General features: G+C 43.8%; 4 protein-coding genes across 8 annotated transcripts; 2 read left to right on the top strand and 2 right to left on the bottom strand.

Moving 5' to 3' along the window:
* Positions 1–96: 96 nt before the first annotated feature.
* On the bottom strand, positions 97–9536 carry arsg (arylsulfatase G). Its single transcript, XM_089015276.1, has 12 exons — positions 9369–9536; positions 9045–9142; positions 3590–3823; positions 3291–3526; positions 2511–2625; positions 2267–2404; positions 1890–2077; positions 1740–1820; positions 1147–1255; positions 910–1030; positions 616–706; positions 97–530 (listed from the first exon to the last, which is right to left on the bottom strand). The coding sequence occupies exons 3-12, from the start codon at positions 3808–3810 to the stop codon at positions 259–261; spliced, it is 1572 nt and encodes a 523-aa protein (XP_088871402.1). The 5' UTR covers positions 3811–3823; positions 9045–9142; positions 9369–9536; the 3' UTR covers positions 97–258.
* LOC148887424 (monocarboxylate transporter 7-like) lies at positions 4331–8854 on the top strand. Of its 4 annotated transcripts, none has more exons than XM_089015273.1 (6): positions 4331–4553; positions 5488–5727; positions 5983–6126; positions 6207–6335; positions 6405–7262; positions 8033–8854. In XM_089015273.1, exons 2-6 carry the CDS (start codon positions 5490–5492, stop codon positions 8242–8244), a joined length of 1581 nt encoding a protein of 526 aa, XP_088871399.1. In that variant the 5' UTR covers positions 4331–4553; positions 5488–5489; the 3' UTR covers positions 8245–8854. The 4 variants fall into 4 exon arrangements, with proteins under 4 accessions (XP_088871399.1, XP_088871400.1, XP_088871398.1 ...); XM_089015274.1 differs by having other exon boundaries at positions 5554–5727; positions 8033–8853; XM_089015272.1 differs by lacking the exon at positions 4331–4553 and adding an exon at positions 4782–4923.
* A 98-nt stretch (positions 9537–9634) lies between the features above and the next one.
* On the top strand, positions 9635–11276 carry LOC148887422 (uncharacterized). 2 transcript variants are annotated; one of them, XM_089015279.1, is made up of 4 exons: positions 9635–10058; positions 10171–10196; positions 10473–10578; positions 10656–11276. In XM_089015279.1, exons 2-4 carry the CDS (start codon positions 10180–10182, stop codon positions 10917–10919), a joined length of 387 nt encoding a protein of 128 aa, XP_088871405.1. In that variant the 5' UTR covers positions 9635–10058; positions 10171–10179; the 3' UTR covers positions 10920–11276. The 2 variants fall into 2 exon arrangements, with proteins under 2 accessions (XP_088871405.1, XP_088871404.1); XM_089015278.1 differs by having other exon boundaries at positions 9638–10196.
* Positions 11237–15251, bottom strand: tepsin (TEPSIN adaptor related protein complex 4 accessory protein). The gene is made up of 13 exons (XM_089015281.1): positions 15155–15251; positions 14794–14866; positions 14619–14710; positions 14329–14422; positions 14194–14261; positions 14037–14118; positions 13862–13933; positions 13596–13784; positions 13311–13479; positions 13122–13235; positions 12457–12535; positions 12173–12307; positions 11237–12092 (listed from the first exon to the last, which is right to left on the bottom strand). Exons 1-13 carry the CDS (start codon positions 15191–15193, stop codon positions 11685–11687), a joined length of 1614 nt encoding a protein of 537 aa, XP_088871407.1. The 5' UTR covers positions 15194–15251; the 3' UTR covers positions 11237–11684.
* Between the last annotated feature and the right edge of the window lie 9 nt (positions 15252–15260).

The following is a 15260-nucleotide window of genomic DNA, read 5'->3' as shown; positions in this document are numbered from 1 at the left end:
TTTATGTTTTGGGGGTTGTCACGTGTTCAGTTATGACATGACAGTAGTGCAACTAACAAAACAAATATTTGTACTTTGCTTTATTGATCTAACCTTGTCCTCGCCGCCCGATCCTCTTTGCTATTTCTGTTGACTTGTTTGTTTACACGTCTCCTTGTCGCATCTGGACATTGTACCCGCCAAATAGCAAGGTGGTCCCCAGGCACCCCTCTCACATTCCACAATTTCTGCATTCTAGTCCTCGAAGGCTTCCAGAATTCATAAGCAACGGCAAACGGGATGCGTTGGTTCACAGCATGGCGTGGCCGCGTCATCCGTGGTGTAGTCGGCCTCGGATACGGATGGGTCAGTGGCGATGTCCCATAATAACGCCTCCCTCGACAAGGCGACCTTTTCGGCTATCGTTTTGTATTCAAGTGTTCCGACCTTTAAGGGTGTTTCCTCAGCCTCGTCACGCTCTAAGTCAAAAATCAACGGTGGGTCGTGGAGCTCTTGTGTCCCGATGTTGCCGCCGCATGCTTCAGATGAGCCTGAAACATGTATGAGAACAGTGTAAGACAGACCTTCATTTTATTTTGAAAGCGCTTTTAAGAACAACGCCAGCTGTACACCTACCTGTCACGTAGAAAGCTTTGTATTTCCCAGCGCGCACTGTCTGCAAGTCACCAAACTGCCCCGCGGCGCCACTATTAGGGTGGAAGAGCACCTTCAAAAAAAAAAAAAAAAAAAAAAGAAGATGATTACAAAAGCTCACCTTGCTTTCCTATCACCTGTTAACCTCTTCAACTTGTTTCTCCTGTTCGACTCTGGCGCGGTGCCCCTTTGTAATTTAAGCATGGCTCGTAATTGGCATGATCATCTCTGAATAAGACAAAGGCAAACTAATTTGACATTAAGCCCTGCTGCTACCTTGTGACCCGTCTGTTCACCGCCGAGGAGGACGCTGGTGACATCAACGCCATCGTATCGCCGGTCAGAAGGTGGCGTCACCCCAGCCAAGGAAAGCAATGTGGGGAAAACGTCCATCCCACTGTGAAAATAGTTTCAGTTTCTCATTAGGATATCATTTATTTTCCGACGCATGCCATCAACAATAGTTAACGGGATGTTCAAGTGTCATAGGAATTTACAATAGCAAGAACATGCCTGAGCAAGGCCGCGCTGGTCGTGTTCGCGGGGATCACGCCGGGCCAGCAGGCCACAGACGGCACTCTGTGGCCTCCTTCCCAAGTGGTCTTCTTAGCTGAACTCCCACCTTACAAACCCCCAAAAAATAAAGGGTAAAACAATTCCACCGATTGCTCATGACGTACAAAAATGTGTCCACTCCAGTGCCAGGGTTTTTATCATTGTCACTTGAATTCCAGGATACATGCAATATTGAGTTTTAGGACTACATAAACATTAAATGAAGTGTCAGAAACCATATACTATCTTCTTTCATCAGAAAAAAAGAGTTAATTCCTAAGTTATATAGGTCTGGACTTATATGAACTTGAAATGGGGGTGGCTGTCCACAATACAATACATACATATTGATTTATATAGCGCTTTAACAACAGCAGAAGGAACAAAGTGCTAACATGGCCAAAAAGCAAATGCTCCCCCCAGAGTTCTGACCAGCGCTTTTTCGGCACTCAAGCATGAAGAACCCTAACCTGAACAAATTCGGGAATGGCGTTCTACGTCATATTTCCAATTCCCGGATAAATTCGTGAATGAGTTAAATACCACTCCACCTTTTTTGGTCTGCCATTTTCCTTTGAATGGTCCTGTACTTCCTGCATACTGGCACTTCTTCTCCCATGGACCGTTGTCACCTCCATGTGAGAGAGGCATTTTCACATCACGCATGTGCTCAGATACGTACAAACCGATCGCGGATTTACCGGTGAACCAGATGAGGGTATCGTTTTCGCTCGAGGCGCTTCGAATGGAGCCCACCAGGCGATCCATTTCTTGCAGGCTGGCAGCGTACGCTTGGCTGTGAGGTGGCGAAGGGTTGGCGAGCGGCGGAGCCAAGGGTACATGCATGTGAGCTAAGGCGATGTAGAGAAAAAAGGGCTGTCCTCGCTCTCTGCAAGTAGAAGATTCATGTTGATGCAAATTTACAGTTTACATTGGAAAAAGCTGCACAACAGCTGCAGTGAATATGACCTGGCATGTGTGACTGTGCTTTATACTGTTGTTTGAGCAAAAGCCCGCGCAATTTCTTTCTTACCTGGTTATCCTCAAGACAGCTAGTGCTTGTTCTCGGCGTTTTTACCTGGCCTCAAGTATCGTTCTCAGTGCGGCGGAGCGGTACTGTTGTGTAAGATTCCACAGGTTGAGCGGTTGCTCCACAACGCGGCTGTTTTCCATCAAAGGGAGGCCCACTTTGGAATAGCAGTTCGTCTCTTGCAATCTAGGATTAAAAATGAATAATAACATCACTGTTATTATAAAATCACAATCTGGATTTATTTGTATTTTCTTTTTTTTTTTTGCTTGCACAATAAAGCCCCGCCCACCTCATGATTTGCCGTGCAGAGGATTCACAACCGAGGCACTGGGGAATATCATATCCAGGGTTGTCGGTGCATCCCATATCGTTGCTGTAGGGTATTCCCAAGTAGTTGTTGAAACCTGTTCAACAGACAAGAAACAGTTTCATTTTTGTTTTGTATATTGCCAAACCACACAAACTGTCGGTCGGCCATATTTCCACTTCCCGAAAAATCATTCTAAAGGACACTAATATAGCATAATAAAACACTCTTTAAATGAATTAATATCATTCATATTTTTGGGCTATATTAGACGTCACCAACTATGAATTGACCTTAACTCATTCACTGCCATTCACGAATTGTCTGGCAGTGAATGAGTTACGTTTTTGCAGCATTTTTTTTGCGTGTACGTGGGGTTGATTTGCCATTTTGAACGAACCCACAAGGCCGTCACTGGTCGCGTTTGTAAATTATTGATATGAAACACAAAGCGGTGAGGCTTGAAAGCAGCATCTGGAAAGATTAACGCAAACACAACCTTTTAAACGCCCGATGATGACATCACGCGAAAACACATGGAAGCCATTTTGTTTCCTTGTTTCTTGGATCACCGCATTTTAGAGGCAGCTTCAATGAATGACATTTTTAAACCGTTTTCCAAACATAAGGCGCACCGGATTATGAGGCTATAATGGATCAATTGAAAAAAAAACTACACTGAAGTAATAACCTTAATAATGCTGATGGTGCAAATTCCACATTTGTAAGCTTACGAACCGGTGAGGTCAAAGTCCCCCTTACCTCTTTTCGTTGGACCATATGGTCCACGATGGCCGAGATGCCATTTCCCGATCATGGCGGTATAGTAACCCGCCTTCTGTAGGAGTTGCGGCAAGGTGATTTCGGACAGAGGCAGACCCCCCACGGAGCTGACTGCAAAATTGTGAGTGACCCCATTCCGGAGTCCGTAGCGGCCGGTCAAGATGGAAGCGCGGGATGGGGAACAGGTTGAGGCCGGTGAGTGGAAATCTGAGAATCTGGAATGAAGTGATGATGAGGGTGGGAGATTTTACAGACCACCCAAAATGTGCTTTTTCCACCTTAATCCTTGCTCCGCCATCAGGTTCAGATTGGGCGTATTGTTGGTCTTTTGCTCAGGTTGGTTGACATCCAAGTCACCCCATCCGATATCGTCAGCCAGTATGAGGATGAAGTTGGGCTTCTTGTTAGGAGCCCCAGTGGCCATCTTTGACGCCAGGTGGAAAAAAAGGCTGCACAGTAGCATCTGACAAACGGGCAGCGGTGTGAATCCCGCCGGCATTTTGTCACGGAACCTGAAAACACAAAAAAGTGATTCCCGAATTCTGGAATTGAAAATGACGTAGTATATATGAACGCTATATAAACCAATATGTATGTATTGCATTGTATTAAGATCATATAACCACAGACCCATATAATTTAGGAATTAATCATTTTTTTCTGATGAAAGAAGAGTCTAAAGTTTCTAACGCTCTACTGAATGTTTAGGTAGTCCTAAAACTCAATATTCTGTGGGTCCTGGAATCCGACTGACAATGACAAAAACCCTGGCACTGTCATGTACACATTTTTGCACGTCTGGCAGTGAATGAGTTAATTGTCAACTCATTGTTAGCAGTGGCCAAATGAAACCAATGTTTTTGGTGACTGAACTCACGGTCGAGGGTGTTTGTCCACAGGTACACACACATAATAAATAATTGTCAGGCTTTCTTCAATGATGTTGAGGCTCAGTGCGCCTTAATCCACAGCACACGCCCTAAACGCCTGGATACGCCCCTGTCCACGCCTCGCGAAGAAATAACCAAGTTGGATTTGAAACGACATCGATCCGACCACGAAGGGCGTACATTATGCAAGTTTGGAGATGTTGTTTGGACGTCCGTATGAGGAAAACTGGCTGGAACCAGATCTGTCTTTAACCATTCGCTTTGTTGTTCCACATGAGGAGCAGCGGGGGGTAAAAAGCGACCGAGTAAACACCGGGACTCATTTTTGTGCTGCGGGGTTGGGAGCGTACAGGTGAGACGCAATTTTACCACTAACGCCTTCAATTTGCACAAGAGGCGAGCGAGCGAGAAAAACGAGACCCTGTTGACCCCCCCCCCCCTTTTTTTTAAGAATTGCTGACTAATAATAGAGCCACGGGGAGAACGTGTTAGCGCGTGATCGTGCAGTGATTGCATTCGCACCGAATGTCACGGAGAACCGGTGAAACACGCGCACGGGTTTAGTAAGGAGGGGGTGAGCATTGCGTCAGCCACTGTGATCCACACACTCGACCCCCTTCACTTTGCGTGTATAGAAACATTTGCAACAGCACAAAAGGGGGCTGCATGAGTCGCGTTATGACGGATTCAACGACGGTTGATTTCGATGACGCAATTGAAAGGTAATACAACTTGAAATGATGTCTACAAAACGCTTTATAGAAAGAGTGATTTAAATTATCATTTTCGATAGTGGTCAGCTGATTTATACCACCAAAATAAAAGCATGTCTCTTGAAAAGGTCATGTCATCAAATCTAAGCTGTCACTCTTTCGGTTGTCATTTTTCATCTCATTAAGACTTTTTTCAATAAGATTGGACCAGGGAGAATCGAAATAAGTGATAAATGTTGCCAACTGGGCCTGTATTGCAAAATTCTCACTCTGGTAGGGGTTTCCACCATCTGCAGCCCCTTCTATAGGTCTTCCCACAACAAAAGGATGCGATGACGGGGCTAAAGTGTACAAACAAAGTTGTTGGATTCAAAACAGCTGGATGAACAGGTTTACTGTACCTTTTGACATTTCAAGGAAGATATGTCATTGGTTTGCATGCCGGATAGATAGTACAAAGATAAACTGTATTTGTGAGTTGTCAGTTTTTTTGGACTGTACAAGCCGTGAATGTTTTTCACAGAGTTATGTATGATTGATCGTGATGACTGTTTTGCCTTTTTTTTTTTTAAGAAATGGTGCTGCGTGGACTCAAGAGACCACATTTCTTGGGACCTAACGTATACGTGGAACCCCCAGATGGAGGTTGGGGATGGGTGGTGGCCGTAGCCTTTTTCTTGGTGGAGGTCTTCACTTATGGCACCATCAAGAGTTTTGGGATCTTCCTCCAAGAGCTGATGAAGGAATTTGGGGAGAGCAACAGTCGGGTGTCCTGGATCGTTTCCATTTGTGTTTTTGTCATGACCTTTAATGGTGAGTGTTTGTGGGGAAACCGCAGTGTGGGGGTGTAAATATATATATAAATGCTTGAAAATATTTCATTTTTATTTATTTTAATGTTGAAGCCATAAAAATGGGGGGGGGGGGTAGTATCTCATAAATGTATTTTTTTTGAAAGTATTTATTTGTTTTTATATTTTTAATCTATAAAAATGGGGGAAATATATCTCTGTGTATAATAATATTTTTTTTTTGTCGGACTTAAAGTGAAGTGATGTGACTGCGCAGGCCCTCTTTCCTCCGTGATGACCAACCGCTTTGGCTTCCAACTTGTGGTCATGATCGGGGGTGCTCTGATATCCGGGGGGACCATCGCGACCAGCTTTACCACATCAGTCAATCAAATGTACATCACTTACGGCTTGATAGCAGGTTTGAAATCAACTCAATTTGCCTTTGTTAGCAGCTACGATTAGCAGTTTTCAGCTGGCCCCTTATTCCGCCACTTGCAGGCCTTGGGTACTGCTTGACATTTTTACCCACGGTGACGATTGTATCGCACTATTTTACCCGACGACGCTCACTGGTCACCGCCATAGCATCCACCGGAGAGTCCCTGTCCATGTTTGCGCTCGCCCCAGGTACGTTTCCAACGAACGGCTAAGGGACTTTCTCATACTCTAGGTGACTTACAAGGTTTTTCTTTTCAGCCTTCTCCTCTTTGAGGGATCTTATCGGCTGGCGTCACACCATGGCGGTGATCGGCGCTTTGCAAGGCACCATCATTATTTGCGGCGCTCTGCTTCGGCCGATTATCATCCAGCCAAAAACGAGGCAGGAGACGGATGGATCCTCTCCGAAGAACGGGGACGCCCAAAGCATTCACTGGAGCGTGGAAGGCATAAATGGGCGAGATTTTGTGAGAAATGCCAATGTCCCCTATGAGGACAACTGCAAGCCAGAGGAGAGGAGTTTAGTAACAAAGGAAGTGGCAAAATTCCCCCCGGGTGTCCAAAATGACAATCAAGATGGACGACGCTACAACAATGAGAAGCAAGTGGATGAGAAAGCCGTCAAGAGATTTCAACTTCTGGATTTCTCCATCCTCAAAGAGTGCAGCTTCATTTTTTACTCGCTTTTCGGATTATTTGCCACATTGGGCTTCTTCGCCCCTCAACTCTACATCATCGAGTTGAGCGTGAGTCGCGGCGTCGAGCGCAATCGCGCCACCTACATGCTATCCACCATGGCGGTCGCTGAAATTATCGGTCGCTTTTTTATCGGATGGCTACTGACGCAGAATCGGATTCAGAATAGGAAGCTGCTCGTCCTCCTGGCTTGCGTCATTTCAATGACCTTCGACCTGTTGGGATTCACGCTGGTCACTGAGTTTTACGGCCTGGCGGTTTGCTGCGCCGTGTACGGCTTTTTCATGGGGACGCTTGCCTGCACGCATATTCCCATGCTGGCTGAAGACGACGTGGTGGGCTTGGAGAGAATGTCCTCCGCCGCCGGAGTTTATGTGTTCATACAAAGCTTCGCAGGCCTGGCTGGACCACCACTCGGAGGTATTTTTTTAATATATTTTTTTGTTCTTTTTAACTCATTCACTGTCATTCCCGAATTTATCCGGGAATTGAAAAGCATGACATGGAGCGCCATTCCCGAATTTCATTCATGTTACGTCTCGCGATTTGGTCCGGAGATTCCCGATTTTGACCACAATACTCACAATAATTTGTAAGGTAAAAAAACAAAACAAAAGAAAATGTAAATAAAAAAACAAAATACATTTTTTATACTAATTGAATGTATCAACAGTGAAAACATTTTTGTGTTTTATTCACTTCTAATTTATACTTTGTAACGATTTCTGAAAATTAACATGTATGGAATTTGTTCGTGTTTTGGTTTTTCTGTGCCGAAAAAAGCGGTGATCAGACCTCTGGCAATATTTTTCCCCTCCACAAGGGGGCCGCATTTGCGTTTTATCCATGTTAGCGCTTTGCTACAGCTTCAGCTGTTGTTAAAGTGCTATATAAATCAATATGTATTTTATTTTGTACGGCTGCCCCTATTTCAATCTCAGATAACTCCAGACCCATATAATTTAGGAATTAACTCTTGTTTTCCTAATGAAAGAAGAGAGTCAAAGGTTTCTTACGCTAAATTTAATGTTTATGTCGTCCTAAAACTCAATATTCTATGGGTCTTGCAATTCGAGTGATAATGACAAAAACCCTGGCACTGGAGTCGACACATTTTTTGCACATCATCTGGCAGTGAATGAGTTAATGCATGTCCTAGGTATCACTAAACACTTTGACTTCTTTTCTAGGTGTGTTAGTGGACGTGACTCAGAACTACGGGTCAGCTTTCTACTCGTGCGCAGCGGGTATGGCGGTGAGTGCCATTTTCCTGGGTTTAGTGAGACCTGCCAAGAGAGGACTACTTTGCAGTAAGAAGAAAGTGAGACTAAACCAAGACAGTCCGGATGTGGTGAAAGGGGACTTTACAGAAGAAGTGGGAAAAGCTACAGATAGTACTTAGGTTAGCTTGGAGGCTCATGAGGAACATGAACCAATGTCATGTGGCAATGACATTGGGGTTTTACATATTGCTTGAGCTGACCTTAATGGTGAAGAAAATGCTCATTTAAAAGTGGACACTGAGATTAAAAAAAGTGGACAAAATTAATTAACCCTTTCAGGGACAGCGGTTGCTACAGTGGACAATTTATCGTGTTACAAGGTTACATGGTGCATGAAAGAATTAAAGATACTGACTGGTCACTTTGAATCAGAAATGTACCATACAATTTTGACTTGGTACATTCGGGATGAATGTACCAAAAAACGTGTTTTATTTTGAGCGCAAGTGAATACTGTTCTGGTGTTATGGCTTTAATTTACGCCCAAAAAATGGAATAAGGGGTTTTGTTAATAATTACCTGAAAGATGTGAAGCCAATGTAGCAGCAAATACTGTACATGGAATTGCACAACTTCTGTAACATCAACGCTTTGCTTTTGTGTTATATGACACCCATTTAGCTCAGGAGAAATGCGTGATTGAATCGTTGTGTGTTTTTGGGTGTCAAAGATGCAATATTTTGATAAAAAAACATGTTTATAAGCAATAAATAATTGTTGTAATCTTTAAATTATTGCACTGGGGCGCCCTCCTGTGGTGACACCTTCAAACTACACTATCGTCATCACCCTAAAGTAGTCATGTTGCAATACCGCCATTTACAAACAAAATGGTAATTCGTGTCCTTTTTAAAGTAGACTTGTATTATCCAGATCTTGGTTTTGTTCTCTGTGCTATTTATGAATTACAAACTCTTACCCCTTTCAAGATATGCAAAATTCCAAGTCTTCTGGGTGCAGATCGGTCACAAAAACAAATGATTGTTTTCCGGTTCCATACAAACTCCAGAAATTTACCTACCAAAGAAATGGAAATTATATGAACAAAAACATAGATGAAACGAAATTAACAAGAAATTTTAACTGAAAATGTGCAGAGCCATGGTTAATTTTGAAAGAAGAGCCTGTTTGTGCAACTCTCGCTTTCGTTTTTTAAAGGTCTTTCGTGGGCCCAGAAAAGTACATTTGTTGCATGGCTGCAAATTAGTGTGTTGTAGAAAACATGCATTTTGTGTGCACGTACATTTCAAATGGCAATACTGTGTAGACGAGCAGTAAAATGCTGAATTGAAAACCAGCAGCCTGGACGACCAACAAAATTCAGTTTGAGACATGCAAACAACAGAAATAACAAGAAAGTTATGAAAGCAAATAAACGAAAGATAATTACGTCGTGAACGAAAAGCTACTTTTGTGTTATGAAGCTACTTCCGCATTTGGTGGTGACGCCAGAGCGCTGGGGGCGTGGCATATGACGTCAAGGAAACGTTGAGAACTACTGTAGTTGACACGAGCGGGGGAGCTCATGTCATTTCAAAGCTAAAATGTCGCTTATGTGACTCGACAACTTAAACGTTATCGTGTTTTTTTACACTTGTATTCAAAGATTTTAATCATATTAGTTCTTTGCGAAGAAAAGCCAGCTCCTGTTTTCTTTTTTTCTTCTCCCAGTAGGACGACTGGAATACGACAACGGAAGAACTTGGTCACAGTGCAGCGTTTGGGTTCTTAGTTAGCTCTAACATTTAGCTGTGTCAACGTTCTCAAGCTTTTCTGGCATGCTGATATTTGTAAATAGATTTTCATCTGTTAGCTATTTGCCACTTAGCGACCGACCAGAACGCTACGATTGCAAAGTGTGATCTTGCATCTTTGCTAAGCCGTCTGGAACCCCACCACAAACACACCGATACAAACGTCAAATAAGGAATGAGTATGTCTTGCAGTATAGTTGTGGAGCTCTAGCCCTAGCCAGAAGCTTTTTTTTTACATTCAAATTCAGCTCACAGGGAGTGTCCACCTTTCTCTTTATCACATCTGCCAAGACTGCAGCAATGCTGACTGATAACAGGTACAGTAGATGCATGATGTGGTTTATTTTTGAGATTTCATACCAGTGTCATGTCATCAACCCCATAGAGAACTTAGTGAATCATCAGTGTCCCTGTCATATTTCATCATGCAACTGCCGTGATTGTGTGTAGCCCTAGCTATTTTTGGTTCATCTCGGTGCTCTTTTAGATGCACGCCTCCTTACTCCAACACCCCCCCCCCCTCTTTTCTGCATCATTCCTTCCAACACACCACATTTGAACATCTCCCATTTTCCATGGTTCCTTATGTCCAGGAAACGCCATCGGAGCAGTGACGGTGAGGAGAATCAACAGCTAAGTTCTCAGGCCAAGAGGTCAGGAAGGGGTCCGTGCCTGCTTGTATCCGATTTGGACTCCGAGGTACATGTGTACTGTTGTACAGTATGTTTTATTTAGCAGCTTAGTAAAAACTGGTTATGTCTGTTGTGTACTCTAAGTCTTCAAGCAGCGACAGCAGCAGTGGCATCTGCAGTACGGAAAAAACGATGGTGGTCACGAGTAGGCCATGCATCCACAGTCAGAGCAACCGCATCCCCCAGTACTCCCTGAGCAGCAAATCCAAGGACTTGGCGGTGTCGGAGGCGGCGCAGCACGGTTTCCATGGCGACACCAGCACTTTCTCCTACGACTCCATCAACAAGGTCCTGAGGGAGGCGCACTTCAGCAGTCTACAGACGAGAGGGCGACCAGGTTCGACATGACCGGCGACGTCCACGACGCCTTTTCAAGCTTCGAGTCGAGTGGGAACCCCCTCAAGAGTCCAAACGGGGTGAAGAAGAGTGGGGACGTTTACATATTATGGGCTGGAATGCTCATCCCCACCCCTGCCATATACCATTTGTGAAGACCATAAGCACATTTGCCTTTTCATGGCCCTGCCACTGTGGTTTATTGTGCAGTATTGTTTGGCGCGTGCGTACGTGACCTGTGCACTTTATAAAGAGGTATCATTCTCTTGACATGCGTGCATTGATGTGTGGATATGTTCATTGGTGCTAATCACAAGTGGGATCCAAAGTGCTTGCAAAAGTCAATAAAGCGTTGCACTTTACTTCCAACAGGTGTGTCCATTTTTATCCCCTCCTTCGACAACGTTCATCTAGAACTGATTCATACAACAAAGATGGTCGATAAAGTGCTTAAGATTGAATGACTGTGTCTTTACCACATTATTATTTAGTTTTTGTTGTTGTTTTGACTTCAAAATGGCGCCTCGAGAGTGGCTGCCTTTACAGCATCTCCTGTATTTTGTTTTGAGTCCTCTTTGCGCATTCCTTGCAAATGAGGTGAATATCCGCATCTTGTAGAAATTCAGTTTGCATTTCCATAGCTGGAAACGGAAACGTATTCTTCTCATGTTAGCCTCTGGAACCTCGTAGGAAATGGTCAACGCTTACTCCCTTCTGATAACGACTATTCGATGACATCGCTAACAGTTGAAAAAGTGCAAAGCATCATGGGAGAGGTCAAGAGTTGATAAACGAGAAGGCAGACGACTGCTGGATGCTATCAGACACAACCAAACCTTGATTGTCAAGTTGGTTCTCTATTAGAGAGTCCTGTAGTGAATCTGGATCCATTGTAGTCTCGCATAGAGGCCTTGCCCTATTCACCAGTTTCATACCACTAAACAGTGACAGTTTGCTTACACAAGGCTGAATACACGCATCTTTCGTAGCTGTCACCTCAGTCCGAAGAGGCGCCAGGAAATGTTGTTGCTCAGTCACGGGAGGCTTTTCGCACGCCGAGGATGGATGATGACCATGATCGTGACGGAGAGAGAGTGGAGATGTAAGAAGTTCAGTGCCGCTGCTTGGACCTTGTTTGGTCGCCGGGTGAACTCCACCCATCAGGGCCTTGAACTGTCTCAGGATCTGGTCCAAGAAGATAAAAAAAGCGAGTGGGGTTATCTCTCGTCGGCTTATTGGATGGAAACGTTACAAGCTCTTGGAACCTTTGTGGATTTATTGGCCGCGGGTCCTGGAGGGCCTTCACTGAGCTGACGGAGCCTCTGTTGCGTTGCTCCAAAAATGTGCTCGAGTGACAAAAGGTCAGTCGTCATGAGGCAGGCCACGGCGCACAATGCCCTCTGTAAGTCAAAATGAAAAGAACTGCATTAGATTTTTTTTCGCGTGATAAATTCATGACAGTATTTTGTGTTTTTTGCAGTGCATCTTGCTCCCTAAGAAGGATTCATTGTTTCAAAAAATGGAAAAATGACTACTAAAGGATTATTACCATGTTAACCGTTTCGGAATGATCTCGTAGTCTGCTAGAGAGCAACTCAACCACGACCTCACAGTTCAGGATGGCGCACCTGAGAGAATTCAACAAACATATTCATGTCAACAAATACTAAACAAAGGACAAGCTGTTGAATGAAAATTTTAAATAAAGCAAGCCTGCTTAGGTCATCCTTTGCTGGCCTAAAAATATCTGAATCACAGACTAATATGAATTCTATTTTGTCCATGAATTCCTATTAAATAATTCCAAATTGTCTTTCAGCTTCCTTTCATTACTTTTTGCCTGTTGCGCCGCTTCCAGATGCATGTTTTTGTATTTAAGCATTTAACCAATTTCAGCTATAATTTATTACCATGGTCAAAAATGTATCTGGACGCCTTCACGATCAGTTATGCAGGCTCTTTTCGCAAATTATGATTAGCTAGTAACTAGCCAATTGTTTCTATCGTTAGCCATAAATGATAAGCGCATACTGGCCAGTGCTAGCACATTGCATCGGTAGTGAGCTGCATAAGCAAGTATATTGTGTTGATTTAATAGCACTTTGTCAACCCACAATGGCTGAAGGAAGAGAAGAAATGGATTTGATTGGAGATTTACTGTAATTGCATCACACATGTGAGCTGAGCGCCATTCAACCACGCTGCTGTACTGACTCTTTGATGAAGTGCTGGCTCTCCTCATTGGATAAAAACACTCTGGAGCCTTCCATCAGCTCGCTAATGAGCGCCATCTCCTGTCCGCAGTCTCCCAATTGCATCGCTTCCACCCTGATCAACAGAGAAGCACAAGAATGTGATTTAATGTGAAGAAAAATGGATCATTCATCGGGCTTCTTCATTCACCACTCCGAGAGGTCGCCATTGCTTTCTCTGCTGGCTCCCGATTGGCTCCCAGTGCATGCTGACTTGCTTCCTGCCGAGATGTCCTGAGATGAATTGTGAGGGGAGATGTTGCCACTGTCGGTTTCTTCCCAGCCACCTCCAACTTGCCCTGGACACCGCTTGGTTGATCCTGTAGTGGTTAGTAAAACTTTATCTGTCACATTTCTGACAACAACAAAAAAACATCACACTTAACAATCCAATTCGATTCATTGATTAACAGCCCGAAAATAAGCAATTACGCACCTTTAAGTTTGCGAGCAGGCAAACTATAGGCACACGCTGGTATGGCCACTTCTACTGGCGCAGATGGCGCCACCACGGCACGGTAGTGGTTGTCATGGAGACGGATGCCCTGATGCTCCGTAGGGGGAAGGACAGTGCTGGCCACGACTTCTGCAGCTTTCTGGATCTTGTCCAGAAGTGAGTCGTTGCCTGTGGAAAAATACAGAGACATGGTAGGGGGGGGGGAAGCTGCATAAAAGATGCAACTTGTACAAAGCGTGACTCACTTGTGCCTTGCTTGCCGGGATTGTAGCCAAAGCCCTGCAATCCTGTCCTGTGGGAGGCTGCTGATCCCATACCTGGACAGAGAGACACCAAATCAACAGATACCGTTAATTGGTGATGTTAAAAATATGTTTAACTGGGATTTTGTAGTTTAAATGGACACCAATTGTTACTCACCCATTGTTGACTTTGCCATGTTGAATGGCAGAACACCACTTTTCACATAAAATGATTCGGTGAAAAGTAGCTGTGCAACTTCCTGTAAACAGGAAATGACTTTTTTTTTAACTTTGTGTATGGTGATGTGGAGTATTGAAATATATTTTGTTTTTACCTGCGCCTTGTTTCTCACTTTCTGATACAAAGCCGTCCCGTGAATGGGATCAGGAGGGCCACTGTATACTTCAAAAACACACAAACAAATGCTAAATATTCATGACAATGTCAAAAGAGTTAACAAATGACCAACCTGATGCTTGCTGAATAAAAGTAGAATTCCTCCTGAGCTCAGTAAGGAAATGTTTGGAGCCATGGCCGCACAGATGAACAAAGATCTTCAGCACCTGAACGACAAAGACGAGATCGAATCATTTCAAAAGTGTTTCCAACCTATGAATTGTAACAGAAGGCTAACATAGGCTGATTGTACCGTCTTCTATTTACTCATTGAGCTTTTAATTGTTACGCCTGTCACGCTCCACTGGACTACATCGACTTTGAATATGCATACATGAACTATTAACCAAGAAACCGATTCACCTTGAGTTTGACATGACAGGATTCGACTTGAAGCCTCTCTAGCAGGTACTCCAACAGACACTGATCACTGGCCAACGACTCGTGGGAGATTTCTGCAAAGCAAGGCGAGTTAAGTGCTCTATAACATGTGCATTAATTTGAGTTCATGCAACAAATATGGGAGGCAAAAGGATACTTCCGATTTCTTGGAAAAGGTATCCAGGACAGGGGCTCTCGTCATCTGTTGTCGCCTTCATTAGAGTTGGGACCTTCAGTCGTGCAGGAAGGTAGAGATATTTTTTTTATAGATATACGTAAATTCGTTGAGATCTTGAGTTAACTCCCCGCCGTTAGATTATTGTTACTTTGGAACGATGACAACATGCAATGGTGAGAGAAAAATGACAATTCAGTCTCAGTTAGCAGGTTATGTTGCTAGCTAGCTGTAGGCACAGCTACATAGCTTCTGTGACACGAAGACAAAATCCCAAACAGTACGTAAAGAATTGACGAAGAAGTTTAATTTAATACTCGTTATAGAAATAACAGTCACTTACTTTCTGAAGGAAAGCTAACCGTTCCATGAATGAAGCCATAATTTAGGAATACTAGCGACAGGTTACTCATCTTTCAGAAGGGCCCAGCAGAGGCGGGGATGGATGT

Source organism: Hippocampus bargibanti, linkage group LG15 (assembly GCF_051943395.1).
Source record: "Hippocampus bargibanti isolate YZ-2025 linkage group LG15, ASM5194339v1, whole genome shotgun sequence".
Taxonomy (NCBI): Eukaryota; Metazoa; Chordata; class Actinopteri; order Syngnathiformes; family Syngnathidae; genus Hippocampus; species Hippocampus bargibanti.
Note: the sequence above shows the minus strand (reverse complement) of the source record. Positions and strands in the feature narration are given on the sequence as shown.

Excerpts from the sequence above, each read along its gene's own strand:
- LOC148887424 (XM_089015272.1), top strand. Across the intron at positions 5,728-5,982 it reads TTTTGTCATGACCTTTAATG|GCCCTCTTTCCTCCGTGATG; the intron begins GTGAGTGTTTGT and ends GTGACTGCGCAG. Across the intron at positions 6,127-6,206 it reads CACTTACGGCTTGATAGCAG|GCCTTGGGTACTGCTTGACA; the intron begins GTTTGAAATCAA and ends CGCCACTTGCAG.
- LOC148887422 (XM_089015279.1), top strand. Across the intron at positions 10,579-10,655 it reads TATCCGATTTGGACTCCGAG|TCTTCAAGCAGCGACAGCAG; the intron begins GTACATGTGTAC and ends GTGTACTCTAAG.
- tepsin (XM_089015281.1), bottom strand. The coding sequence starts at position 15,193 with ATGGCTTCATTCATGGAACGGTTAGCTTTCCTTCAGAAA. Across the intron at positions 14,711-14,793 it reads CCTTTTCCAAGAAATCGGAA|AAATCTCCCACGAGTCGTTG; the intron begins GTATCCTTTTGC and ends CTTGCTTTGCAG. Across the intron at positions 14,119-14,193 it reads AAGTGAGAAACAAGGCGCAG|GAAGTTGCACAGCTACTTTT; the intron begins GTAAAAACAAAA and ends TCCTGTTTACAG.
- arsg (XM_089015276.1), bottom strand. The coding sequence starts at position 3,810 with ATGCCGGCGGGATTCACACCGCTGCCCGTTTGTCAGATGCTACTGTGC. Across the intron at positions 2,405-2,510 it reads TCTGCACGGCAAATCATGAG|ATTGCAAGAGACGAACTGCT; the intron begins GTGGGCGGGGCT and ends TTTTAATCCTAG. Across the intron at positions 1,821-1,889 it reads TACCCTCATCTGGTTCACCG|GTGACAACGGTCCATGGGAG; the intron begins GTAAATCCGCGA and ends TCTCACATGGAG.